The sequence below is a fragment of the Limanda limanda genome, chromosome 3, assembly GCF_963576545.1.
Source record: "Limanda limanda chromosome 3, fLimLim1.1, whole genome shotgun sequence".
In the NCBI taxonomy this organism is placed as follows: Eukaryota; Metazoa; Chordata; class Actinopteri; order Pleuronectiformes; family Pleuronectidae; genus Limanda; species Limanda limanda.
The window spans coordinates 33,092,801-33,120,362 of NC_083638.1; the positions used below are offsets into that span (position 1 = coordinate 33,092,801).

Here is a 27,562-nt window from a genome sequence, read left to right on the forward strand (position 1 = left end):
TTACTATTCTATTCATTTTGCAACTCATTTGATAAATAAAAGTGTGAGTTTTTATGGAAAACACGAAATTGTCTGAGTGACCCCAAACTTAGGTAGTGTACATTAGTGACAGCAGCGTCGGCTCGGATCTGATCCTCTGGTTTGCGGACTTCGGTCTCTGCGCCGCTGGCTTCAGCTGCGGCGGTGAAGTGTTGTTGCATAGCAGCGCCCTCTGCTGTGTGGAGGAGACTTGAAGTGACAGTGGGTTCACAACATGACGGACTGGACTCAAAGCTATGCTGCTCACTGAACAGCTCCTTCTTCTGTCCCGGTGATTTTCAAGCAGGATGACTTTTTGGTTGGTTTTCTTTCTGTTCCCTGTTGGGATCAGTCCGTCAGTCGTCACAGGACAGGGGCATGTTTACACAAACCACTGGGCGGTGCGGATCTCAAGCGGCCCCGAGCAAGCTGATCAAGTCGCAGCAAAGTACGGATTTATCAACCTGGGAAAGGTAACAACACAGTTTACTGGTACGGACGAGGTAGCTGTCAACATGTATGAAGTGTATAAAGGAACGGTCACTTTTGGCGACCTGATCTCAATACTGAGACTCAGATGTTATATAAGCTATCACAATGACTTTATGACATTTGAGAAATACTCAGCTGCAATTTCACAAACAGTCAAATTAATATTCTTTATCCCATTTAAAATAATGATTAACTTTAAAATTCAAAATGCTGTCGGGAACATTTTCTTGAAAGAAAAGAGATTGACCTTGTCTTATCTCTCTATAAGCCATTTAGTTTTGTTACAATGGGTATTTTTGATAGTTAGATAAAAAATGATATAACATTTATTGAATCTATTTGCATTAAGCATGAAGTGATACATCCTTGTAGATTGTTCATCACTTCTGAAATTCAGAAACTCCACCTGTTTATTTACATCCATATCTCTGAACTTGGTGTCTCATTAAGGTCATTTTCTAATATAGACTACTCCTAACGTTATTAGTTGCAAATGTACACAAATAGGACAAAAAACAGCTTGATGGATTTGTCAATACCTGTAAAGCCACACTCCCAATTGGTTGGGTTTGTGTGCATAATGCACATCTTTTCTCTAGCTTGCTTTGTATTCACATAGAGGAGTATATGTGTTGTGCAAACGATGACCTTTGCTAATAGTGACATTCATGAAGCTTAACAAAATCTAACAAAAGCATTGATAAAATGATTAGTTACAACTACAGCATGAAAAAGAAAGTTAAAACGAGCTGAGGTTGAAGGAGGTGAGGAAGAACACAGGTGTAGTTTGACTCAGAATAGACTGAAGTCTGGAGTTTATTTCTGCAGTGTACCATCTGTACACATCTGCTGAGAATCCTGCTCGCATTTTTGGTGCAAAGTCAAGAGAAAACTTGCATATTTAGTAAGTGACAGAATTTACAGATAGCCAAAAATGTGTTTTTGATCTTGAAAATCAGGTTCAAGTTTTTTTTTCTCCTTTTATCTATTTAGTTATTTATATCAGACCCAACAATGGTTGACATTAAGCAAAGAGTTAAGTAAACAGTAGTTCAGTTATATGGGTAGTTAAATGCTAAATATTTTACATTTCACATTTTAATATTTGTAATGTTCTTGTCTTATGTTTGATCAGATAGGAAGTTTGGAGGATCATTACCATTTCCACCACAGGAGAGTTTTTCGCAGAGCTGCCTACTCTTTGAAGGGCCCCCACAGCTTCATCCATATGGATCCCAAGGTGAGTCTCAGATCAATCAATCAATAAATTACAATTTGTCTCATGGGGCTAACAAGGTGTGACATCCTCTTTCCCTTTCCTTAAGAAGGGAGAAACTACCCAAAAGTAGTTAAATAAAACTTGAACACGAAAAAGCAGTAAAATTACGGAAAAAAAAAAAATTTAAGTAAAATTAAAGGTGAATAGAAAACAATAAAATCACAGTATCACAAGAAAGCAAGTCTATAAAAGTAGGTTTTAAGAAGTGATTAAAATAAGTCACTGACTCAGCGAGCATTACCTCCTCAGGTAGGCCGTTCCTAAGACTGCATGCTGGCAGAGGTAGAAAGTTCTGTGATGTAGCCTAGGCCCAGACACTCTTGGGCTTTAAAGTGATCAGCAAAATCTTAAAATCCATTCTAAAACGGTCAGGGAGCCAATGGGGAGAAGCAAGGATCAGGGGTAATGTGGTGTTGCCTTTAAGACCATTGAGAAGCCCAGCTGCTGTGTTCTGGATTTAAAAATAACAATATTTACAACATTGAACAGAAAAAACAGTTTGTAACATAATGGAGAAGTGTGTCTTTGTTTTAGGTATTTATACATAAGAAAAATATAATTTTTTGTAGATGGATACAGTGAGCAGCTTCTTTTAATGGTCAGAAACATGGTCAGAAATGTTTCCCCTCATTCAAAGCCTTTTAATCAGAGCTGCTAAGCCAGGCCCATTTAAAGTGACAAACTGGCATCACTTCACATAGGTTTGTAAAACTTTATCTTTTGCATTTCACCAGCTAATCAGTGATAATCACCAGTGCTCTATGCTGGAAACAAGAACTAATATTGCCCAGTATTTATTTCTAATGAATTATAAGAACATTACACAACTGTGTGCAGTTATATATACGCAATATTCAATTAAAAGTTAAATAATTTAAGTAAGTAAAGCAAAAAGTTTATAGCACTTTTCACAGTCAAGACTCTCAGGAGTCACAACGTGTTTAAAAGTGCTTAAAGAGTTGTACACAGGAAAACAATACAATGAAGTGCATACAGGCAGAACTGCACAAAAATTACCCGGAGGCCTGTTTAAACAGATACTGTATGTCTTCAACTGTTTCTTTTTTTTAATGATCCTACATTACTGTCAAACAATCTCCTGGGATCGAATCGAAGTACCCTCTGGTTAGTGGACAACCCACTCTACCTTACGAGCCACAGCCCCCACACAATTTAATTCAGCACATGATTGATGTCATAGTTGCAACCGAGTAAATCTCAAGAGAGATTACTTGCATTAACTATATTTGTCAAATTTGGATAATTTCTTACAAATTCTTATATTTGAGTGGCCTCCATTGAATCAAATCTAGACTCACTCTCTAGCCAGTGTTGTAATGATTGCATTATAAAAAAATAGATTAATACTAACTAGGATTATAGCATAGCCATAGTTCCACTTAAGGGACAGTTGTGTAAAGAGAGTTTTTTGTGATTCTTCTTGTAATTCTCTGCATCTCGGCTGGACTGCAGGTATGTGTGTGTTCAACTACTCTCCTTGGCAATACGGTACAGTGTAATCCATGGAAGGCTATGCAAAGCACAAGTGTGCAGACCTAGATAGAGTTGAGCCCTGAACATGAAGTGCCAAGTGTTTCTGTTTTAAAGTCACGTTAATCACGTTATAGTTGTCACACTTACTGAGACACTGTTACAGAGACATTTATCTCCCCCAAAATATCATGTCTTTGTTGGTGTACTCACATAACTGCAGCAGTCACTGTTTGTTTTATGAAGATTTGTCTGTATTGTTGGATGCACACATAGCAGTTTTAGTATCCCCAAAGAGACGGAAAACCTCACTAACCCATCATCTACAGGTATATAATTGTATAGGTATAAGTCTGGCATTTTACACTTGTAACTGAGGGTTCTTCCCATTTCAATAGGTGGATTGGGCCCAGCAGCAGGTAGTAAAACTAAGAGTTAAGAGGTATGCCCATAGTGACCCAAACCTCATTAATTTCAACGACCCTAAATGGTCCAACATGTGGTACATTGTAAGTATAGTACACTGAATCATTCATGCTAACCTACCATTACATAACATACATAACATTACCATTATAATGAATCAAGATTAGCCATTTGGTGCTTGTCGTCTGTGACTTTCTTCAGCACTGTGATGATAAGAGCAGCTACTGTCGGTCAGAGATGAACATTGTATCAGCCTGGCAGAGAGGCTACACCGGCAGAAATGTGGTGGTCACCATACTGGATGATGGTATTGAGAGGAACCACCCTGACCTGGCTCCAAACTATGTATGTTATCTTTCAAAAAATCTCCAAGCTTCGATAGATAGGTACAGGATGATATACTGGATGTGGTCCGGTTTCAATAACCGTACTAAGAGTGATATTGTCTGTCTCACCTATTTGTCACTATTTCCACTTTGTTCTTTAATCATTTCTGTAGGACCATCTCGCAAGTTATGATGTCAATGGGAATGACCATGACCCTTCACCACGCTATGACCCTCGCAATGAAAACGTGTAAGAAAGAATTCCCCAAATGTTTCCACCTTGTCACACTCTTAGCTTGAACAGACTCTGCAGTTCACCTGATGGATTGTAGACTCAAGGGTATCAGTGTGCAACGTACACCTGATCACCCTTTTTTGACAGCATCCAAATATTTTTTTTCACTTTGCACTGAGCTATTGTGGTTAGCTGTGTGAAGGTAAGAGACAGTATGAACTTCTCTCTCAAGTTGTATTTTATTCTTTTGAACTAAATAGTTTCTAAAACACATTTCATATGAACAAACAAGTACAACCCTCTTAATTATCCTCTTCTCATTCACAGGATATCTTTCTGTCTGAGCAAGAAATCTTCCTTGTAAAGCTTTGAACTTATCACGTGATGATTTATAAGGAACCCTCACAAAAATGATGAAAGCAGACAGTATTGATGTGTACACCATGATGGAAAAAGGAGCAGCATTCTATCAGATTTTTTTTTTCCTAGTGACTATAGCAAGTTCCAAACAGTTCAATAACTCTCTCTAATATGTATCAGGCTGCAGTTTCTCAGGAGATGAAGAATCCAACCCAATCCCCTCCTTCTGACCCAAAACCCCACCACACTGTTTTCCAACTTGGCATAAAAAAGCAAACTTAACAAAGACCTCTTTCCCGACTCGCCTCTCTCTTATCAGAACGCTTGGTCGAACCCATGTCCATAGCCAACTATGAATAATTGATTTTGAGATTGAACAGACAGGAGGTTTTAGTTAAAGTATGGAGGACCTTATTTTCATGATCTGTGAGAGATGACCTGTGTTGCGGAGGTTGCCTGCAAAATGAGATGTCATACTGTAGGTCTATTGAATGTGCTTTTTTCAATGATGACATATTTTCCATTATGGAAGGCTTATGAAAAATCTTAATCAAAGTCATACTATAAGGCTTGGCAAAGGGGGGTTAGCTGACACACCAGTATGACACAGTTAGTGCAAATTGAGGAATATTGAGTATAAAAGCATTGGCTATTCATGAAGCACACCACACAGTTAGAACCCGAACATCAAAAAGGAAAAACTGGGAGCTGAACTATAGCCTTCAAAAAGTACACTGGAATATGCTTTAGAAATGTAGATCTGGGAGCTTGTGTTCAACCGAAATTAATCAATTAAATTTTATTTGTATATTGCCAAATCCAGACAAACATTATCTCAAGGTACTCTACCTTAAAAATGAAAGAGAAACACAACAGCTCCCACATAAGCAGCACTGACAAATGTAGAGAGAAAAAACTAAATTTTAACTGGAAGACACCTCAAGCAGAACCGGACTTAGTGTGGGCGACCGTTTGGGGTGAGCTTTGACAGACACGGAGGACCAAAGCAAACTACAAGATCAACAGCTAATGTCAGGTCCAGGACATCAAAGACTGATGATGTTTTCTAGAATTCACATTTTCTTTGTACCTTTTTATATCATCACCTTTGGATTTGACCTAAATAGTTACGTTACCTCCCTGGACCTTATCAGATGTAAACATAGAAAATGTAAAGTGCTTTGAGTGGTCATCAAGACTTAATTGCACTATGATAATTATATTACACCACTGTCAAGTTATTTTATCCTCAACATTTTCATAATAATCTCCCTTTACACTTGGCATTGAAACAGATCTCGCTGTATGTGCGGTTGTAATTTCTACATCTGCCCTGTGTTTACATGTAGACATGGAACACGATGTGCAGGTGAAGTTGCAGCAGTGGCCAATAACTCCCACTGCATCGTTGGGATTGCCTACAATGCTCGCATTGGAGGTAGAGTTTTGTCCTTTGCTCAACATTACAAGATTCAATGAAGATTTGTCTTGCATGTTTTCCATGCTGTCTGAAAAATATGAGCCCACTGTTGTTGCTTAATGTTTTGAAACATTTTAACAAAAAAAACCTGTAAAGCTTATGTGAGTTAACTGAACACAAGAAAAAAAGTTGAGAAAACTTAAAATGTTTGTTTAAATCAAGGACTGAGCCGTTTTGCTGATACACATTTAATTGAGATTTGCTTTCCTTTAGCATTTTCTCATTTTGAAGAGTGTACCTCGGTCGGTACGAAATCAGATGTTAATGATGGTGAGGTTTTGGTAAAGTTTAGATTATACTATAACCACACTTGTCAGATAAATGCAGTGGAGTAAAATGGATACCACTTTTCTGAATGTGATTTCTGTGCTCTAATCTAAAAAATGGCAATGTTATTTGTGTAGATGGTGCTTTTTGTCATTACTGTATATACCCATTATCTCTGTGTAATATGATGCTATGTAGATTCAAGGACTAGGTGTTATTATAAAATGGGTTTGATGTATTTAGACTGATATTCCATGGCTACAGGGATTCGGATGCTGGATGGTGATGTGACTGATATAGTAGAAGCCAAGGCCCTGGGAATCCGACCTGACTACATTGACATATACAGTGCCAGCTGGGGGCCAAGAGACGATGGCAAGACAGTGGATGGCCCAGGACCGTTAACAAAGCAGGCTTTTGAGCAAGGCATTAAGAAGGTCTGATGACTCATAAAATAGGTTTTGTTTGTATGCATGATTGCTTGTATAAAATCAAAGTACAACAGATCTATGTATTTCACACAGGGTCGCAAGGGCTTGGGGTGCATTTTTGTTTGGGCGTCAGGTAACGGAGGTCGGCAGGGTGATCACTGTTCATGTGATGGTTACACCAGCAGTATCTACACTATCTCCATCTCCAGTACCACAGAGAATGGAAACAAGCCGTGGTACCTGGAGGTCTGCAGCTCTATCATAGCCACGACCTACAGCAGTGGAGAGTTTAATGAAAGGAAGATTGTAAGTATTGTATATATGGCCATTCCATTAAGGTAAGCTCAGATATTATTGAAACATACAACATATACTGGAATTATAGGGGGACGAGTTAATCAGTAAATAAATCTGATTCGTGTTTTAACATATCTAAGTTAAACCTTGTGTGTATGTTCAGGAGACAGCTCAGGACGTCACAGTGACTTTAGTGTTTGGTTTATACTTGCACCTAAATTGGTATGTATGCTCACTAATTGGGTACCACTGATGGGTGGGGAGGCACTGGCCCCATCTGAAATCTGATTAAATCACTTGTTTTTTGTAGCCAAAGGTCAAAAATGGCTGAACAAAGTATGTACTTGTTTTTCGTGAACGTGATATCTTAGGAGCAGCTTTTGGTACAAAAACTGGTTATCAAAATGTCGAAGTCAAATGACCTTGCATTGTTTTGAAGATAATACTGTGCATCAGGATTGCTATCAATGAAATAATTATTGAAAAACAATAAAATTATCAATTAAGAATAATACAATCTGTAATTATAATGTATCCAAGACAGGGCACCGCCCTGGTATCAGGGACCAACAATCAATCTGTAAAGATCAATCTCAGTTTGGATGATAATGATTATATAATGAACAATGAAGGGTTTAAGTTTGAGTACAGGCTATCATAATCCAGCTGTATTCACATACATATGCACAAATAATCACAAAATACCAGTACGTTTAATACACTAGAATTTTTTTTTTTTTTTTTATAGTATGTTTATTGAGCAACGGTGATACAAAATGAGGACATTAAAGAGATACTGTACAATGCTCACATTTTTCCAAATTTTACAATTTACAGTGACCCCCCACCCCCCCTCCCACACACCCACCCACACATCCTTCCCGTGTAGAGGTCCCAACCCTGCCTGTCTCTAGGTGAAGGGAAAAGAAAAAAGAGAAAAGACAAAAAGAGAAAAAGAAAAAAAGAAACAAAGCTAAGGGAAACAAAAACAAAAAACTTGAGACAAAACAAAACAAAACAAGAAAAAAAAAACAGAGTAAATTTAAGAAAAACTAATTATTTGAGAGTGTAAGTTTTAGTGATACGTCAGCAGAACTCAGATATCTGACTCCTCAGGTGTAATATCTAAAGAGTCTATAATGGACAACAAGGGGTTCCAGATTTTGTCAAATTTCCTCAGAGAGCCCTTGGGGGAGAACCTCAATCTCTCCAACCTTAAGTTGTGAAGAACTTCCTTAACCCATCGAGTGTAGGATGGGGGCAAGTTGTGCTTCCAGCAAAATTAAGCGCCTAGCCAACAGAGTGCAAAAGGCCATAGAATGTTGTGCCTCAGCCGTTAAGATTTTGTTGTGTGGGATAGCAAAGAGGGCAGAGAGGGGATGGGGGTCGGCCACAAAATGGTAAGCAATTTGAAGGGTATCAAATATTTTGGACCAGAATTCAGTAAGCTTTGGTAATGCCCAAAACATGTGTATGAGGTCGGCAGGGGACTGGTTGCATCTATTGCAGGTGTCAGCTACATTGGGATAGAATTTAGACAGTCTATGATTGGTGTAGTAAGTCCTGTGTATGAGTTTACATTGAATCAGCCCGTGTCGGGCACAGACGGAAGAGTTGTGGACCAACTCAAGGATCACTAGAATTTATTTAATAAATATAATAACATCAATGTCAATCAATAATTACTATTCCAACAGAACTCCACTATAACAAAGATAACAACAACAGCAGCACTTATCACAATTTATAACACACATGTAATACCGATGGTATATCTGTGTGTGTGTGTGCGTGTGTGTGTGTGTGTGTGTGTGTGTGTGTGTGTGTTAGGGTTAGTTGGTGACGTTGGTGACGTCGTCTGGCCGTATTCAAGATGGTGGTAGAACCGCATGGTTACGAAATCAAGATTAAGGAGAGACCACGTGATTTGGACAAAGAGAAATTTGAGAACAAAGGGGTGCTCTGATCTATCTCGTGGTTTGAAGTGCTGAATGGCGTCGAGATGCGAACACGCTATTTTAAGTCTCAGAATTCTGAGACTTAAAATAGCGTGTTCGCATCTCGAACACATATATATATATATATAGGTGAAGTGTGTGGGTACAGGTCGGAAAGTGTGTAGGCGGATTTAGGAGAAAAGAGAGAGAGAAAGAGGGAAGGAAAACATGCAAAGAAATTATCTCCACAAACTTGGTCGGACAATAACAGTGCGGCCGGAAACGTGGCTTTGTCACGGCGCAATGGCACATGACACGGTGGTCATACACAAAATAATAATCATACACAAATAATGACACGCTAATTATTAAACTAGTCACTGCCCAGACATAAAAGCCTCTTACTTGTTGCTGTTCCACGGTTCAGTCATGCGCGATCTGCGTATTTCAGGAAGACAAGTGAATTGTGTGCATGGCCTCGGGAGCGGCGGTCCACTGGTTCGGTCAGTGGCAGCGGCAATCGTGCTGGGGCCGGAAAGGAGAGAATTTGTCTCTTTCTCCTTGACAAAGTAGACTTAAGATAAAACTAAAAATACAAACGTCTGAGTGGTTACTCCCTTTCAGACACCGAGTACACAGGAAAAAGCACAGTTTCAGGGGTGCAGCTCCATTTATTACCTGAGAGGTGCCTGCCTCCCTTCAGAGTTCAAACTCAAGGAGCGGCGAGAAAAACCATGGGGGTCCTCCCAGGCATTCTGGGATTGTTTGGCTTCAGAGTGAAAACTCTAGCTCATGCTTTTTAAGTCTCATGTAGGCCTCTCCTTTGTTCTTTGTCTGGCTTCGAAATCCCAACACATGTATAATGTCACAGTCACTAGAATTGAATATTTTTATGCAAGGTGGTGTTTCCTGTGGAGACTGTATTGATTCCCTCTGTAACATATTACTTGAATTGCCAAGTATGTAAAATAATCAACATATCCTTATCATCTCAATAGGAAATGTAAGCTGGTCACAATTCCATTTTGTAGAAAAGATATTTGCTGTTACAGTTTTTACAGTACTTTCTAGGAGACAGCATTGTTGTGACATATCAAAGCAGGGGTTTCCAACCTTTTTTGGCTTTTGATCTATACAAAGAATTAATGTCCAGCAGGGGTATGTTGTCCCAATTCAGACTATGACTTTTGAGTAGTTTATACAAGTCCAAATTGTATTGGCCCTTTGGAGGGGTGCATGGATCTAGATCGATAACATTGAATTGGAAGTAAACTGTGTTTGTGCTCCCTTACAGGTGACCACTGACCTCCGGCACCGCTGCACTGATGCTCATACCGGCACTTCTGTCTCGGCTCCCATTGTGGCCGGAATTGTTGCCCTCACCCTTGAGGCCAAGTCAGTCAAGTTTTCCTTTTATCTTTAGAAAGCATGAAATATGATATATATTTTTATGATACTCCTCTTAAGGTAAGGTAATAGAAAATAATATATTCATTGTATTTTACATGACCACTAGGGGCATTAGCATGGCCAAATAATTAGCCTAATGTACTCTTATCAAGAAGAAGATTTTGAATTCGAACTTTGTTTTGAAACAACAATCTAGTACATGACAAATACACTGCAGAGGAGTTCAGCCTTCAGACAGATCAGTGCCATGACTAGTGATATGATTAACTTTTTAGTTAATGGATTCATTCCTCAAAGCTTCATTCACTACTGGTCTCTAGGAGCCAGAAGCATTATATGTTGTCTCGTTGACCATCCCATTATTGTGAACATGATTTCTCAAGAGCGCCTTGATGGACATTCTACAAATGTATGTTGAATTCAATTCATTTAATTTCAATTCATATCAATGTAATTTGTATGGTGCCAAATCACCACAGACATTATCTCAAGGTACTTTATAAGTAAGGTCGAGACTGTAGATTTAGATGGTCAGAGGTCAATCTCACTGTAACCTTTCTAAATTAATATGTTGTTGTTATGAACACACTATCTGAAGAATACATTGAGGGAATTTCTTCCAATTTGGCACAAATGTTCATTTAATTTGAGTGGTCAATAGTCAAATGTCAAGGTCACATATGCAACACAAAACATGTTTTTGGCATCTCTTGAATATGATAATTTAAGTCTGTCTTTATTTTGACCATTTGACTATTGGACTCAATGATAAACTGATTAGATTTCAGTGTGAAAGACAATGGTCAGGATGTCCTCATATATTTGTGAATGCAATAAGTCAGGAACACCTGGAGGGACTAAAACTGCACTGAGAGGGAGTGGCATACAACTTCAGGGCATATTCTTATCCTCTACACTTCTAAATTCTCTTCTTTAATATGATGATAACATATATCTGCTCTGGTGTCAGTCTTGAGATCTAGACACTAACCAAGGCACACTGTTCAAGGAAAATGATATGACTGCTATTTTGAAAGCTATCGTTTCCATTCATGCCACTGCTCATTCCAGTTGAAGTTGAATAACTGCAACTTTTGGACCATCTTGCTACACCCCCCCCCCAAAGCCCCTCCATGTAACTGGATTTACAGGCAGATATGCCCTGGTGTTGGAGCATCAGGGTGTGGCCTGAATCAATCCAAGTTAAAAGCTTCCCCCACACTGGAGGATTGGGACTGGAGGGGCGACATTAGTCAGCAAGCCTGTTTGTGATTTATACTCTTAGGCTGTTTAAATGTAAGTCGATGATTGGTCCACAAAACGAATGGGTGGTCTGCCCTGTCAAGCCACTGTCTCCACTGCTCCATGGAAAGATTCAGGTGCAGTTCCTGACCTAGGTCACATTGAACTGACAGTTGGGGTTCGGCAGGACATGGACAGGCGCTGTTGTAGAACTTCTCCTAATCCAGTGAATGAAGTCTGAGCCTCTAGGGTTGTGGAATAGGGAGTGTGCTAAGTAAGAGGAGATGCAATAGGGTTTCAGTCACTGATGAAGTGGCTGTTTTAAAGAGACTTGTTTCAGCTACTCTTGCATTGGCCTCACCTGGGTCAGTTTATATGCCTGATCTCAATTATGTATCGCAGGGAGGAATTCTGACCTCTTTGCTTCACTGAATAACTTGTTCCCAAGGAGTCCTTGCTGCATTTGATGGATGTAAAGGATGTGTTCCTAAAATAAGTACTAAACCATAATAGATGAGCACCTACTTGCCAGTGAAAATAATGAATCTGGATTGTTTGTCATCACTTATCTGTTAAGTTAGACCCCGTTAAATTCACCGGAAAGTGATCTATTATTTTATATAGTATGAGTTGTTGAAAAGAGCAATTGCCAGTGTGGATTATCTATCTATGAACCTTTTTTATGAGAAGTGACAATTTGGGGTTCAGTATCTTGTCCAAACTACACTTCAGCATTCAGAATGGGGATGATTGGGATCCAACTGCCAACCAGCTTGTTAGAGGATGACCACTCTAGCCCCTGAGCCACAGCCACTCACAGAATAGAACAGAGTAGATCACAGAATAGAAATGATGATGATCAAATAGGGAGGTTGGGAAAGATGACCTGCTTTTGGAATGGCAACTGAGTAATAAGTGGCTCCTTAAGAGTTGAACAGACTGAATGGTTTGCAGGGAATTATCCTGAAGAACAAAGTCCTGAGTGCTTAACACCAAACTGGTAGAAGTGACAAGCTGGCAAAGTGTAGATGCAGAACTGGTATTTAAAATAATACTCAGCTGATTGAGTTGATGAATGATAAGTGTGCATGCAGATAATGGTTGTGAGGAGGGAATTTCCCCCACAATGTGCACAGGCATACACAGACATAAGCGAACAGAGACAGACAGTGGGAAACAGACATAATGACAGATTTAAACCAATATGTAATCTTATATTCTTTAGATGGCACACACTAGATGATTTGGCCAGAATGTTAGACGACACACTTGCCCTTTGTAAGGAAAGATTTCACAGTGGAGATTCCAGAGACTTCTCTCACGGAAACTCACAGTCTTCTTCCCCTTATTCAGTTTTTTTTAGGGCGGTTGGTAAATGACCTTGAGGTGCTTTACTGCCACCTTCGGAACAGTAATGTGGAAAATTTACCCTGATTAAACATGAATTCAGAATTAAAACAAACATGGAAAATGATCAACATCGTGTTTCTGTTTTGCAGTGAAAACATAAAAAAAGGGGAAAAAAACCTTTGCATATTGTCATGGCTGAGAAGGCAGGATTGGCTTATACATTTTGCAGTTTGAAGTTGAGTTGGGAATGTATTTTTGTTTTTAGCTGCATCTGTAAAAGTATGCACCACCCTGTTGGTAATGCTTGTCAGCTCGCTCTCATTGTCTATTGTAAATATAAAAACATGGGGTTAGGGTTTGAAATCGGGGAGGCTCCGACTCAATTGGTAGCATCATGATTTTTTTGTTAACTGCTCACACTTCAGGATTATTTGGGCACATAATCGACATCAACTAACCTCCCGTCAGGAACACCCTGTCACCCGATAGTCAGAAGGGGCAAATCGGGTCATAAATCGTCCCGATTATCCTCTAGTGTACAGCAGCCTTAACAAAGATAAGAGCCATACATCACTCTGTCAGGCTTCTGAGTTGTGTCTTTTCTTCGGCAGTCTTTTGCTGACGTGGAGGGATATTCAACATCTTCTGGTAAAGACATCTAGACCTGTGCACCTGAAAGCTGATGATTGGAAGACCAATGCTGCTGGACACAGAGGCATACTGCATTTTACTTATAATTCAAACATAGTACTTACATAGGACTTATTTATACTTGAAGTACCTTAAGAATTTAATATTTCGTTAAACTAAATCAGTGTAATGCAGGCCATTCTAATAACACAGAACTCATAAATCACATTACTTTTATACTATATTATACTGGTAAAAATCAAGTAAAATGCTTATGTGAAATGGCACTGCTGTGAAGTTATCACATAAGTATCACATTCTTTTGGTGACAGCATTTAAGATTCCCACACTGATCATGATGTCAGAAGAAAATGACTACCATGTGAATATAATGAATTAAATAGCCATTATTAATCTATCTACATTTTACTCTTTGCTTTTTAAACCAATACGGTTTGGGGTGTTTTCCCACAGTCAGCCACTTGTATGGCTTTGGCCTGGTGGATGCAGAAGCCATGGTTATGGAGGCTTCAAAGTGGAGGACTGTACCTCCTCAGCACACCTGCAGTCAAAGACTTGTGCGAGCCACCAGGTGAGGTAAACGTAGTGCGTGGTCTACATTGTACACCTAGCATATGAATGATTAATTGTTTGAACAACACTACTAGACCACAGCAGCATGGATGATAATAATTCCATTATATCTGTATTATATAAGAGAGAAAACAGACCATTGAGAATATTAACATTTGGGTAGGCTGGTGAGTTCGGTAGACCTGTAGAGCAGTCAGAAATTGAACTTACTATCCAGGAATCCCCTGGAGATGCCTATTTAACTGTTATATATATTTATTTTGGTATCAAATAAATAGAAACTAACAAATGAGACTCTATTTGCATCAATCAATCAATCCAATTGTATTTGTATAGCTCATATTCACAAATCACAATTAGTCTCATAGTAAAGCAAGGTGTGACATCCTCTCAACTTGACCCTGGAAGGAGGAAATACATTAAATAAGGAAAGTAGCACAATGAAGGCACAAACTGATTTTCTGATTTTTTATATTTGAGCAACCCTGGAAACAAATGCAAAAATGTATTTATGTCAGTAACATGCATGGACATTACAATACAATAAAGAAGTTACGGTTCTGGTCCTTGATAGATAATCAATTGATATATATGCAAGATGTTAAAGATCAGTTATCCAAGGCAACATACACACAACTGAGAAGTGGAAAATAACATCACAATACATTTACTTATGGGATGATAGATTGGCCTAGACTTAACCTATATATTTTGTTCCTTGTTTCTTCAAAAGCGGACTTTATATATAAACTAAAAAATGATTTAAATAAATATACTGTAAATGGTGCAGCCATGTACTTTATTGCATCTGTGCAATGTATTCTAACAGTTATTGTTTAATAATATAATGCCTATGCTTTTGGCTTCTCCAGGTACATCCATGCTGGTCAAAATCTCAACAGCAGCATTACCACGGGTTGTTCAGTAGAACCTGAGCAGCTGGTGGATTACCTGGAGCATGTCGTGGTCAGGGTTCTGATCGCCCACCCACGACGAGGAGACCTGGAGATTAACCTCATCTCTCCATCTGGTACAAGATCACAGCTACTGGCCAAGAGGTGAGAGCTCCACTGAGCACCCCAACAAACGTAAATGGAGAGATGCATCAATATTAAAGACTGTTTAAGGCTCATTACTAACAAATATTCTATTGGTATCCATCCATGCAGATGCTATTGTTTTGGTTTAATTTACAGAGGTCTACACAGTTTTCATTATTGCACATTATTTAAAGACCCCTTCAAGTATCAGCTTTCTGCTCAGAGCAACCTATGACGTCCTTCCCTTCACCCAAAAACCTACAGCAGGGGCTAAACGAAGATTCATCCTGCCCATACTGCTCAACTCCAGGTCCCCTCAAACACATCCTCACTAGTTGTAAAATAAATCTCTCCCAAGTTAGGTATACAGAGAGACACAACTTAGGACTCAAATGCATTGCAGCAACAACTGAAACAAAGAGAACTTCAGGCCACCACTTCAGACATGAACTTCGGAGGATGTCCACAGAATTGGGTCAGTTTTTTCTCTGGACTTTGCCTTTCAAACATGAGCAAAGCAACAGAAGAGCCTCCTTTCCAACACATTCACAAGAACACAGAAATCTCTGGAGCATTCATGTGAGGGGGATGTCGGCTGTCGACTTGGTGTGGCTGTAGAGATCACATGTTTTTGTTGACAGCACATTGACACCGGTGTTGTCCCTTTTCACCAAAAGCTCTCTTGACTTCTAGGTGTAAAGCTCCTCTTTTAAATTTGGAAATATTTGTATTCTTTTAGTTTTTCTATTTGTCACGTGTTGGAAAAATCCTTAACATGCCCGATCGGTCGTGGTGAATCCTGTGGAGGATTGTCTGACGTGTTCTTACATTGGCTTATTCTGACATTCCAGTCCAGAGGCTCTCAGTTGAATGTCTCCAGAATTCAGTGCATGTTGGGTCAAGTTGGGTGTCACCATTTCTGGTGCACCTGAAAGCTTGAAATTTGATTTGTATAGACCATATTCACAAATCAAAATTTGTCTCAAAGGTCTTAAACAAGGTGCAACATCCTTTGTCCTTAACCCTCAACAAAACATGTAAACCTGAATTCTGGGAGCGCAGTGCTCTAGTGGGTTGATAAGGTACTAACAGCTCTTTAAGCAATGATGGTGTCATATTATTAAGGGCCTTGAAGGTGAGGAGGAGAACTTTAAATTCTATTCTAGATTTAACTGGAAGCCAGTGTAGTGAAGCTAATACTGGAGATATGTGGTCTCTTTTCTTAGTTCTTGTCAGGACACGTGCTGCAGCATTTTGGACAAGCTGCAGAGTCTTTAACGACTTACTGCTGAGCCTGATAATAAGGAATTACAATAATCAAGTTTGGATGTAATGAAGGCGTGGACTGGTTCCCTGCATATTTTTGAGACAGGCCATATCAGATTTTTTAATTGTTATGTACTTAAACTTGAAAGAAGGCAGTCCTAGAATTTAAAAAAAAGTTAAAATCAAAGAACAAATTGGTTTCACTGGAACTGGGGGCAATGTCATTTAGCGCAGCTATATAATTAGATAATGTATTTATAAGGTGTTTAGGGCCAAGTATTAGAACCTCTGTTTTATCTGAGTTTAATAAGAGAAAATATCATATGTCTATCTTGACTGCCGTGTATCGTGAACGATGAGGTGAACGATACACGAGTTTTCATATGATGATCGTACGTTTGTCACCTAAATCATCCCAATAAAAAACAGAACTAATGAACGTGAACTAGGTCATTTTTGTGAACCGTGAACTTAGTTCAAAATGTAAAAAAAATAACTATGAACGTGAACTAGTCCATTTTAAGTGTGACCCTGCACAACACTGCATACCTGTGTGAGCAGCTTTTCTCTGTGATGAAGATGAAACCTTAGACAGGGGTCGTCTCCCTGATGCACACCTTGACTCCATCTTAAGGGTTTCCACAGCACAGAACTTAACCCCAAACATTAATGAACTGGCAGCCAAGAAAATATGTCAAACATCTGGCACTATCAGTGATTGAGTTTGACACAATTACCTCTACAGCTGCTCATTTTCTTGCTATGTATACAGACTGTTTGACAGTTCCAACGAGGGCTTCAGCAACTGGGAGTTCATGACGGTTCATTTTTGGGGCGAGAGGGCAGAAGGAACATGGACACTGGACATTACTGACACACCTTCAAAACCACGCAACCCTGAGGTGAAAGGTAAGGTCCAACAATTCATGCCCACTCTAGGGTTGTCGTCCATGTAACTGTTGTAGGGTGGGAGAGGTAAGGTGTTACGTCGCTGCTCCCACAGCATAATTAATAAATGAGAAATATTTCAAGCACCTTTACCACACGTGTGAGTCTGCACACACTGACAAGTCAGAGCTTTTCCCTCTAAAATGACCAGTGTAATAGTTAACACTAGTGTTCACCTGGCGGGAAAATGTCCACACAGGCTTCTTGCTCCGTTTTTCAAGTCAACTTTAATGTTTTTAAGACCTTAATAAATGTAATTGAAGATCCACGAAATTTTCGAAGAATTTCTTTGATAGAGAAAATAATTTATTTAAACCTATCACTAGGCTTAATAACATATCAAATTACCATATTGAGTTGGGTTAATATTGTAACACTTCCTGACAGAGTGATGAATACTGAGGAAATTAGAAGAAATGTTTTAAAAATAAATTAACTTTACACATACACACATTATATACAAATTATGCACAGCCTGCAATGTAATATTTTGCATCAAGTTCATGGTCAATTTAAGACAATTTAAGGAGACATGGGAACCCTGCCACACTGTGTCCACTCTAATACTCAGACAAACATTCATAGGCTATTTGAAGATAACCTACACAACCTTAATCTCACTTGGTACAGGCAACCTAAAGGAATGGACACTGGTCCTCTATGGAACATCTCAGAACCCTTACCAGCCCTACAAAACTCAGCCCTCCCGTTCAAGAACATTAGAGATCACAGCACCAGCTGAGGTCCTGGAAGAGCAAGAGTTCCAGGAGGAGGAGGAGTACAATGGTAAGAATATTTCCTATCCTTCACATCACTGAAATACATTGCAATTACAAATAAAGTTAAAGTTTGCTTGACAGAAGTTAATTTTTGTAAAGTCAAAAACTCTGAACCCTCCAGAACTATTGGAACAACAGGTTTAGAATTTAAGCTTTCATTTCTGATATTTATATCTAGATGGAAATTTCACTATTCGTATCAGACTAACAAAAAATAAATAACTTTCAATATTTGCATAGCCATTATTTGCAATAATGGTATCAAGCCTGTTACCCACTTAAAAATGCTGCATTCTTCATGTATGATGTTTTGTGTCAAAGTGAAACGTAGTACAATTTCTCAGAAATTGAAGTCCTTTGTTCTGTTGACAATGGTTGTTCTGGTTGTAAAGTTCCCCATGAGTAGTTTGTGTTATTTCTCTGTAAACTAGCAAATAGGGGAGAAAGAGGTGAAAGAAATGCACCCTAACCCTGGATCATAAACCAATCCCTCTTTTGTCACAATCTGGCCTTCTCATTACTTACGTAGAAGTTAATGTATTTCTTTTTTGTCCTTAAAACTTTGTTCCTGGACTTTTGCAGCTCATCTTTGAGTTTTATGGCAAATTCCAGTCTGGTCCTCTCATTCTGAGTCCTGATTAATGGTCTTCCTCTAGTATTTTGGTCTCTATATTTCTGCTCACCCAGCCTTTGTTGAATGGTGGATTATGACACCTTCAGCTTGTCCAGTAAGAGTTAGTGCTTTGGCTGTTGTGTTTGGGTTTTTCTTCCTCTATTTTCACAATGTGTTGTCTGCTGCTGTTATCTTTGGTCAACTAGTTTGATGTCTTTTGCTTAATTTACCACTAGTTTCTTTCTTTTTGAGGCTTATCAGTCAGGTGACATGTTTAAGTTGCTTAATAGCCAATAGCTTTGGAGGTGACTATGAGATAAGAAAAAAATATCTTAATTTCCATGTAACAGATGGACACTAAGTTACCACAACATTGTCCAACCCATATGATAGAGCAACAAATGTAGGAGGTTATAGGTATGATGATGAAGATGCAGATTAAAATCAATGTGTTTTTTATTGAGGACCATGTCACCATGAGTGTGGAGACCAGGGCTGTGATGGACCAGATGTTGATCACTGCCGTAACTGTGTCCACTTCAGCTCAGGCAGCTTGAAAAGTGGCAGGTAAGAGCTGAAAGAAATAAACAGAAGCAGAAGACAAGTCAATATAATTAAGCAGGCTTAAATAACTGCATGTATAAACATATTTAATTTTATTCAATTGATCAGTTGACTGTGTGAAATGTGTTGTGAAAAACCCATAGAAAATTATCAACAATCCGCATTTTTTCTCAATTTTTGAACCCCAATCCCACTGTCTTCATTTGCTTTTTTGGTGTCTTTCCAAAAAGACCTCTAAAAACCTACTGGGGTCAGTTAAGAATCATTTAGGTATTTTGCCAAGCCAAAAGAGTACCAATGGAAACCATGTTTTGCTGTAAGATGACTCTTTTTATCCCTTCCTGCATACATTTTTAGAACCTGTGTGAGCCACTGTCCATTGGGACACTATGAGGACATAGGGGCGCATCGCTGTAGACAATGCTATAAAGGTTGTGAGAGATGTGTTGGCAAATCTGTTGGACACTGTCTTTCCTGTCAAAGAGGTCTCTATCTCAACCCACTCAACTCTAGCTGCATTGATTCCTGCCCCACAGGCTACTTTGCTGATGAGAGTAAGTTCAATGCAATTCAATTCATTGTATGGTGCCAAATCATAATATATATTTATTTCAAGGCAGTTAAAATGTAAGCAGCACTCTGGCGACTGTAATGAGAGAAAACTCTCTCAACAACTGGAAGAAACCTCTAACAGAACCAGACTAAATGTAGGCGGCAATCTGCCTAGAACGGTTGGGGTGAGCAGGGAGAAGATAAGAGATGGGTGGAAAAGAGGAGAGAGAAGAGAGAGAGAGATAGCGGGAGGGGAGGAGAGAGGGAGAGCATGGAGAACACTCTCTCCCTCTCTCAGGAGACCAGGAACACTTGCGCACCATAATATTAATAATGATAATAATATCGTAATATCATCTTATCGTAGTAGTTGAACAAAATCTCTAACTAGCCACTCTCTTTCAGCAACTAGTACCACTTTTGTCGAATAAGTTCCAAAAGAAAACTTTCTAAGAGTGTGCACAGCGCTAGTAGCACCAAAGTCCCTACTAGTTGGCCTTTTGACGCACTAGTGGCCCTCTGGACCAAACTAGTAAAGCTGAAAGTCGTACTAGTTAACTAGTGCCCTAAAATTGTCTGCACTAGTTAAACCGCTAGTTAACTAGTTTAAGCCTATTTTGGCCTTACTAGTAATCTAATAAGGCTCAAAATGTTACTATTGTTACTTGTTGCTATTTGGACTCCACTAGTTAACTAGTAAACATTTTGAGCATCACTAGTTTACTAGTAAGGTAAAAACAGGCATTAACTGGTAAACTAGTGTGCATTTTGGCTCCCACTAGTTCACTAGTTTACTAGTGAGCTGAATCCATGTTAGACTAGTTAACATGTCAGAGCTTTGGCAGCTAACTAGTTAACTAGTAAGACTTTCAGCTTTACTAGTTTGGTCCAGAGGGCCACTAGTGCAGCAAAAAGCAAACTAGTAGGGACTTTGATGCTACCAGTGCAGCGCACAGTGTTACTAATAACGTTTCTGTTGTAACTAGTTGAACAAAGGTGCAAAAGATTTTTTGTTCAACTAGTACAGTAAGATGCTGAACTAGTACAGTAAGATGCTGAACAAGTACAGTAAGATGCGACCAAATGTCCAGCTAGTGCTGACAGAGACCTAAATATTGAAGGGGACTGACATGTAATATCAAGGATATGGAATAAATGCTCAACGGCTTGGCATAGTGCACATCTATACTGATGCTTGTGATGCTGTCCATACCAGATCAGAGACATTGTCTGAAGTGTAATATCACCTGTATGAAATGCCTGAGCTATGCAGATAGATGCAGTGCCTGCAGTGAAGGTTACAGGTATGTGAGGACTCAGACTATTAGTCATATTTTAGCTTTCGTTTAATAAAAGTGTTGTAATGTCTATGTTTTTTGGGGGTTTCCAGTCTGGCAGGTATGATCTGTATTCCTGAATGCACCAATGGAACCTTTTTCTATCTTGAAGAGATGACGTGCAGCCCCTGCCATTCCTCTTGTCAGACCTGTACAGGTCAGTGCACTTTCTACAGTACCTTAAAAAAAAAAATCATAGCAGCCGTCTGTGATCAAGCAGATACATTGAAAAAGATGCAGGTATAGATCTGGATACATTCTCACCTCTTTCCGAAGCACTGTGTGCTCCTGAAAAAGGGTCATACAGTGACTTGCTTTAGGTTAAAAAACTCAACGGTATAGAAGGCTGTGCACAGAATACCAAACAAGCACAATCCAAAACAGGCAAGGAGAGGACAAAAATCCCTAACCAGGAAACCCTCACAGGGAAAAAACATGAGAAAGCGTGTACATGGAGGTAGCAACAATGCTGTGGCAGGGAATAATCAGACTGAGAAGACTACAGAAAGGGTTTACTTGTGCAGGAACCAGGTGAGTTTAAAACAATCTGGACTTGAAAGGATTAGTGATGTACACAATAAAACAGGAAGTGCAAAAATACAAGAAACTTAACTAGATGTTATACTTGTAGATTTCATGTAGTATCTATATTTCCCAGGACGAGGTAAGAAGGAGTGTATCCAGTGTACTAACGGCTACCTGCAGCAGGAGTGGAGATGTGTGGAGACCTGTTCTCCTGGCTACTACTCTGCAGAGGCAGCAGGAGTCCCCCACAAGATTTGTCAGAGGTGAGCTCACAAACATCATTGATTCATCCCTGGATCCTTTTAAAATGTCTTCCTATAATCTCGTAACCAGCTCAAAACTCATATCAGTCAGTCAGGGTGTAATGGTATGTCTGCTCTTTATATTGTTACATTTGAATAATACACTGAAACGTTTTGGTGTGAGGTGCATTTGTAATGTAACGGTTTTTCCCTCAAAACAACATGTGTTTATAAAAGGAAAACAGAACAAATATATTTGTTTATAATTTGTTATTATGGGTTTTATTTCACTCTGTCTCCAGGTGTGAGGAAAACTGTCTGAGCTGCAGTGGCCCAGGAAAAACCTGCACAAAATGCAAAGAGGGTTACAGTCTGGTCAGCAGGACTTGTATTGTAAATGCATCATGTAGAAATGGTGAGTTTGACATTATCACCCACATCAGCTTCATTTAACAAGTTTATTAATGACATAGTGTTCCATCCCTTGCAGCACAGAATGTGTTCCTGCTGTAAATTAAGCTGCCACTTGATCTCTTCAGTTTATGGGTTGCAGTTTAAAATATACTGGAAGTGTCAACGGCAGCTCCTCCTTCTAGTTTTCCCTTACTCTTTTAAAGGTTTAAAGGTTAAGGACAGAGGATTTCGCACTTTGTTAAGCCCTATGAGACATATAGCTATTTGTGAGATCTATACAAATACAATTTGATAGACTGATTGAGCTTGTGTGTGTACAAGAGCCAAACTGGTCCTGACTGAATTATCTTTAGCAATATACTTTAAAGATCGAAATTCATATTTATTGTTTCTTTTCATTTTTAGTTATGTCAATCAGTCAAATTTTTATTTGTATAGCCCCGGGTTGTCAAACTCATTTTAGTTATGGGGCCACATACTCCCCATTTTGATCTAAAGTGGGCCAGACCAGTAAAATCATAGCATAATAGCTTCGTACCCCCTGTTTTTTTTCACCGCCACGCCCCTCCGCCCTGGACGATGTCGCGTCGCTCAGGGTGGGGGGGCCTGGGGGCAGCGGATACCAACATGAAACCAACATAACAGAGGGGTCCGACCCGTCTTGGAACACGAACTTAGGAGTCTGACGCACGCATTGAAAGTGAAAGGTGAGGGCTGGTGCACGCTGGCTGAGGTGGGATTCCAGCCCCCCGGGGCTTCATGCACACCACCACGTACCCCCTGAACCACTTTGTTTACCCCGTACTCCAGTTTGGGAACCAATGATCTATGGCAGGGGTCACCAACCTTTTTGAAAATGAGAGCTTCTTCGAAGGTACTGAGTAGTACGAAGGGCTACTTGTTTGATACAAACTTCCTGAATAACAAAGTTGCAAAGATCACCTTTTAATTTAATTTTAAAAAATGCAACATTTATTTCTGTTAATCTGTTTCAATTTTGCTTAAATTCAACTTAATTGAAGTACGTTTGGTGACATTTACCACTACATTCCTCCATCAGTCTTTACTTTTTCAAAAATAGAGAAAAAATTATTAAATTATAATCACTTTGTTACAACGATGATAAACCTCAACCAAAAAGAACACATGCATGTGACTGGGGCGTATTGTTTCTAAGTATCTTCTTAATTTTTTGGGTCTCATACTGTCAGCTGCCAGAGTTTTCAGACCTAAAATATACACTAGTCTCTCCTCTGTCTGGACACACACACACACACACATTTCCCGCTCCTGGTTATTCATGCTGGCCTGATACGATGATTTATTTACTGTTTGACTGTTAAAGAGATGCCGAAGTCAAAACATTAGTTCCGCCTCACATTTCCCCCTCCCGGTCGCGGGCCCCACCTGTTATGCCTCTGCGCCCCTTCAGTTTGAGAATCACTGGCAAAGAGTGAGATGGTGGTTTGACTTTTTTTTCTTTTTTTCTTTCGAATTAAATTTTTCTTCTTTTTTCTTTAGATCATGCCTTGCATCCGGCGGGCCGAGCTGGACCCCCTGGCGGGCTGCATGTTTGACACCTCTGGTATAGCCCATATTAACAAATTACAATTTGTCTCATAGGGCTTAAACAAGGTGCAACATCCTCTGTCCTTAACCCTCAACCAGAATAAGGAAATACTACCCCAAGAAATACTCTTATTAACGGGGGAAAAGGACAGACAGAAGTGCAATAGATGCCCTGTGTCACTGAACACATAAACAAAGTTGAATTTTTTACAACATTGATTAAGAAACAGTTGTTTAACATAATGAAAAGGTGACTCAATATTTAGTACCTATACATTTGAAAATTATGTGATTATTCTTTACATTTCACTTTGAATGTCGCTAATACTAACCCGAACCTGGCAGATATCAGTGTTTCTTCTTATATCATAGTAAGAACTTTATTCATGGATCTTACAATGTTACTCAAAATCAAAGACTCCACCTCTGTCACATGAACACGTGTGTTGTAGCTGGATAAGATAACCCAGGCTTAACTGAGACAGTTAACTTAGTAGTGCAGGTTATCATGATGGCCGGTGTTAAGTTAGGTGATGCTGGATGATGAAAAGATATCCTGGGAATGGTGAGCTTGCTTCATAGCACAGGTCCCTGGTGTCAACAGCAGCTAAGTAGAGAATATATAGTAGTACCATAGACTGCATATGTTTTTTACAGGTTTGTAGCACCTAGTGGTCTCAACAGCGATACAGTGAAGGGGCATACATCATTTTAGTATGGGGATGAATACACAGTCCAGGAAAAGTGGAAATGCTTATTAATACCGAGCATGCAAAATCCCCAAGATACTGGCGGTATATCCAGTCTGGAACTTTGACAGGGAGCAGACAGTAACGTTCTTGTGTTTAGCCATTGTATGTTAAGCTGACTACCTGCCTCTCCTCTGCTCTGCTAGCTGATGAGGTTTTCTGTGACATGGTCAAGTCCAACCGTCTCTGTGAGAGGAAGCTTTATCGTCAGTTCTGCTGCCATACCTGTCTGTTAAATGGATGAGGAGCCAACACCTCTTTATGCTTACTAAGTGTTAGAATATAGATAACAACGTAAGTGTTGTGAATGGCTTTAAACTGAATAAGTTACATGGAAGTTAAAGTATGGGGGATCTGACAGCCCCCCCATCAACGGCTTGCCTTGTCTGCACCAAATGTTATTTTTAAATAAATAATTAATTCTGAAATTTGTCTCTCTCTGTCATATTTCCTTTCATCATGTATAATAAATAATTTCGTAGCCTATGTGATCGTCACATATGATCAGTGTTGGGAAGGATACTTTCAAAACGTATTCCGTTACAGAATACAGAATACATGCCCAAAAATGTAATCTGTAACGTATTCCATTACATTAACTAATCTGAGTAACGTATTCTGAATACTTGGAATACTTCCGGTTTGTATTGCATTTTTTAAGTGCATGATTGCGGCGTTGTTATAGTCAGTGGAGCAGCAGCAGTTTAAACTCTCTCTCCGCCGATGCGGCGGGGCAGCTGGATGTCCGGCTCCCATCCACTCCCACCTCTGTGCCGGCCCCACCGGACGCTGAAGGACCCCCCCCTGAGCCAAGGCTGCCTTGCAGTGCAGCGATCGTTTCGGCGTCGAGTCTATTTTTTTTGCGCTTGACGCGAGCGTATCGCTCCAGGAAACACACTGAAAAATTATTTTAAACGATATTGATGACATTTTATATATGGCATATATATGATATAAATGAATGAAAAAGCATGCATCCAATAGTTTGTATTCACCTTCTGTTGTCCTGGAGTTTTAATTTTACCAATTTTACCGATCACATTATTAAATGCCCCCTTCTGCCCATCCACTACAGACACACAAGCAGTCATAAAGATAAAAAGAGAGGGGGGGGGGCGGAGAATACGTAATTTACCCTCGACACCCGACATTGAACGGAGCAAACAGCGGAGAAGTTCTTGAAGATAGATGACATTAAATTGGGACGCTGTTGCAGTTAATGTTGGAGCAACAAGTGACTTTATGCTTTTATACTACTGGGTCAACGGGTGATATTATTCAGCGTCCGGCGCTTCAGCGTCCGGTGTGAACCCGGCGTGCCTCGCTGGTCTCTTGCAGAGCCATGACAGCGGAGCTCTGGAAGCGCAGGTCGGGCAGCTTGCGGATCAGCAGCTCCGTAGATTTCTGGTAGCGACGGAACTCTCTCAGAGCCTCGGTCCCGGGCCTGTAGCGGTGAGGCTTCTTCACGCCGCCGGGGGCCCGGGCTCTCTTACGGCAGCCCTGCTCTCCAGCTGCTTCCTGGGGGCTTTGCCGCCGGTGGATTTACGAGAGAGTGAATAAACTCGAGAAGTACCGTCATGTAATCCACTGATTTCAACAATGTAACTGTATTCTGAATACCATCTATTTATTTTGTAACTGTAACGGAATACAGTTACTCATAATTTGTATTCTAAATACGTAACGCCGTTACATGTATTCCGTTACTCCCCAACACTGCATATGATAAGCCTGTGTCCATAGCTTGTGCGCAGCTGTGGGAAGAGTAACGGAAATACACGTTCTATACCAATAATCTTCTTAGATTTCTATATTTAACTCCAATTCCCAAAGACAATTTGTCTTTGGTATATAGTGTTTAACTTTCTCTATTCTCCCCCAGTGCTTTTTACATAAAGCACATATAATCCACTTCACTATGAATTCTGACAACATGTGTCCATGTTAATTCATGTCTGAGCTTTCTGTTTCACTAGAAGACACGGTTGCATGCAGCAGAAGGTAATTCTGCAGACAAAGTGTTCTACTTTCTATTTTAAATAGAATATATTCAGATCATCGGAACCATTTTGACATTGTTGTGGTAAGTTGTTGATAGCAGAATGAATGTTGGCTTTAGTTACTCCAGTTTTTGGAGTCCTGGTGATGTTCATGCTCGATCACTGCCACCATCATAGTTTACTGACACAACTTCGTAGAACAGAGCCATCGCTGATTTTGTTACCAACACCTGAGCTCTAACAACTCATATTGTCTGCTCTCGATTTGTCATGGCATTAGTAACATTCGTCTAATTATTTACCCATGATAGATGTTTGGCACAGACAATTAACTTGACGTCCATTTTGTGCACTTCAGCAATAGTGAAACCTTCCCTGTTTTTCACATCAAGTACCTTTGTGTCAGCTGTGATGATACAGCACAGCTAGTGTTGTGCAATAATTGCATATTGGGAAAAAGGTGAGGCCTTCCTGTTTTTGCCTGATCCTTCAGGCAAGCTTTGCTTGTCGATTCTGGATTTGTCACTGGGTTCCCTGTGTGCTGCCAAGTCACCCAACGAAGGCAGTATCTGGTCGTAAAGCTCTGTCATGTGGAGTTCCTGAAAGGCTGCACTCAGCTCTGGTAACATATTGTAGTCTTTCACCTCAAATCTCTGGAGGCTGGAAGAAACACATGGAGAGACAGAGATCTTAAGTGCT

The 27,562-nt window shown here is 39.7% G+C and overlaps 2 protein-coding genes across 6 annotated transcripts in view; one reads left to right on the forward strand and one right to left on the reverse strand.

The window, feature by feature from the left end:
• Nucleotides 1-25,291, forward strand: LOC132998400 (proprotein convertase subtilisin/kexin type 6-like). Of its 5 annotated transcripts, XM_061068019.1 has the most exons (22): nt 7-491; nt 1,646-1,750; nt 3,679-3,789; nt 3,908-4,051; nt 4,206-4,282; nt 5,977-6,065; nt 6,639-6,811; nt 6,899-7,111; nt 10,334-10,434; nt 13,653-13,756; nt 14,146-14,263; nt 15,138-15,323; nt 17,344-17,480; nt 18,150-18,305; nt 19,376-19,478; nt 19,833-20,029; nt 21,244-21,331; nt 21,418-21,521; nt 22,023-22,152; nt 22,434-22,546; nt 24,067-24,130; nt 25,010-25,079. In XM_061068019.1, the coding sequence occupies exons 1-21, from the start codon at nt 327-329 to the stop codon at nt 24,120-24,122; spliced, it is 2,670 nt and encodes an 889-aa protein (XP_060924002.1). In that variant the 5' UTR covers nt 7-326; the 3' UTR covers nt 24,123-24,130; nt 25,010-25,079. The 5 variants fall into 5 exon arrangements, with proteins under 5 accessions (XP_060924004.1, XP_060924002.1, XP_060924001.1 ...); XM_061068018.1 differs by having other exon boundaries at nt 24,067-25,079; XM_061068017.1 differs by lacking the exon at nt 24,067-24,130 and having other exon boundaries at nt 9-491; nt 25,010-25,291.
• The window catches only part of rwdd3 (RWD domain containing 3), a 10,322-nt gene continuing 5,146 nt past the window's right edge, over nt 22,387-27,562 (reverse strand). Inside the window, exon 5 of the mRNA XM_061068022.1 lies at nt 22,387-27,523. Coding sequence (XP_060924005.1) covers nt 27,289-27,523 — 235 coding nt within the window. The 3' untranslated portion in view covers nt 22,387-27,288. The remainder of the gene's footprint in view (nt 27,524-27,562) is intronic.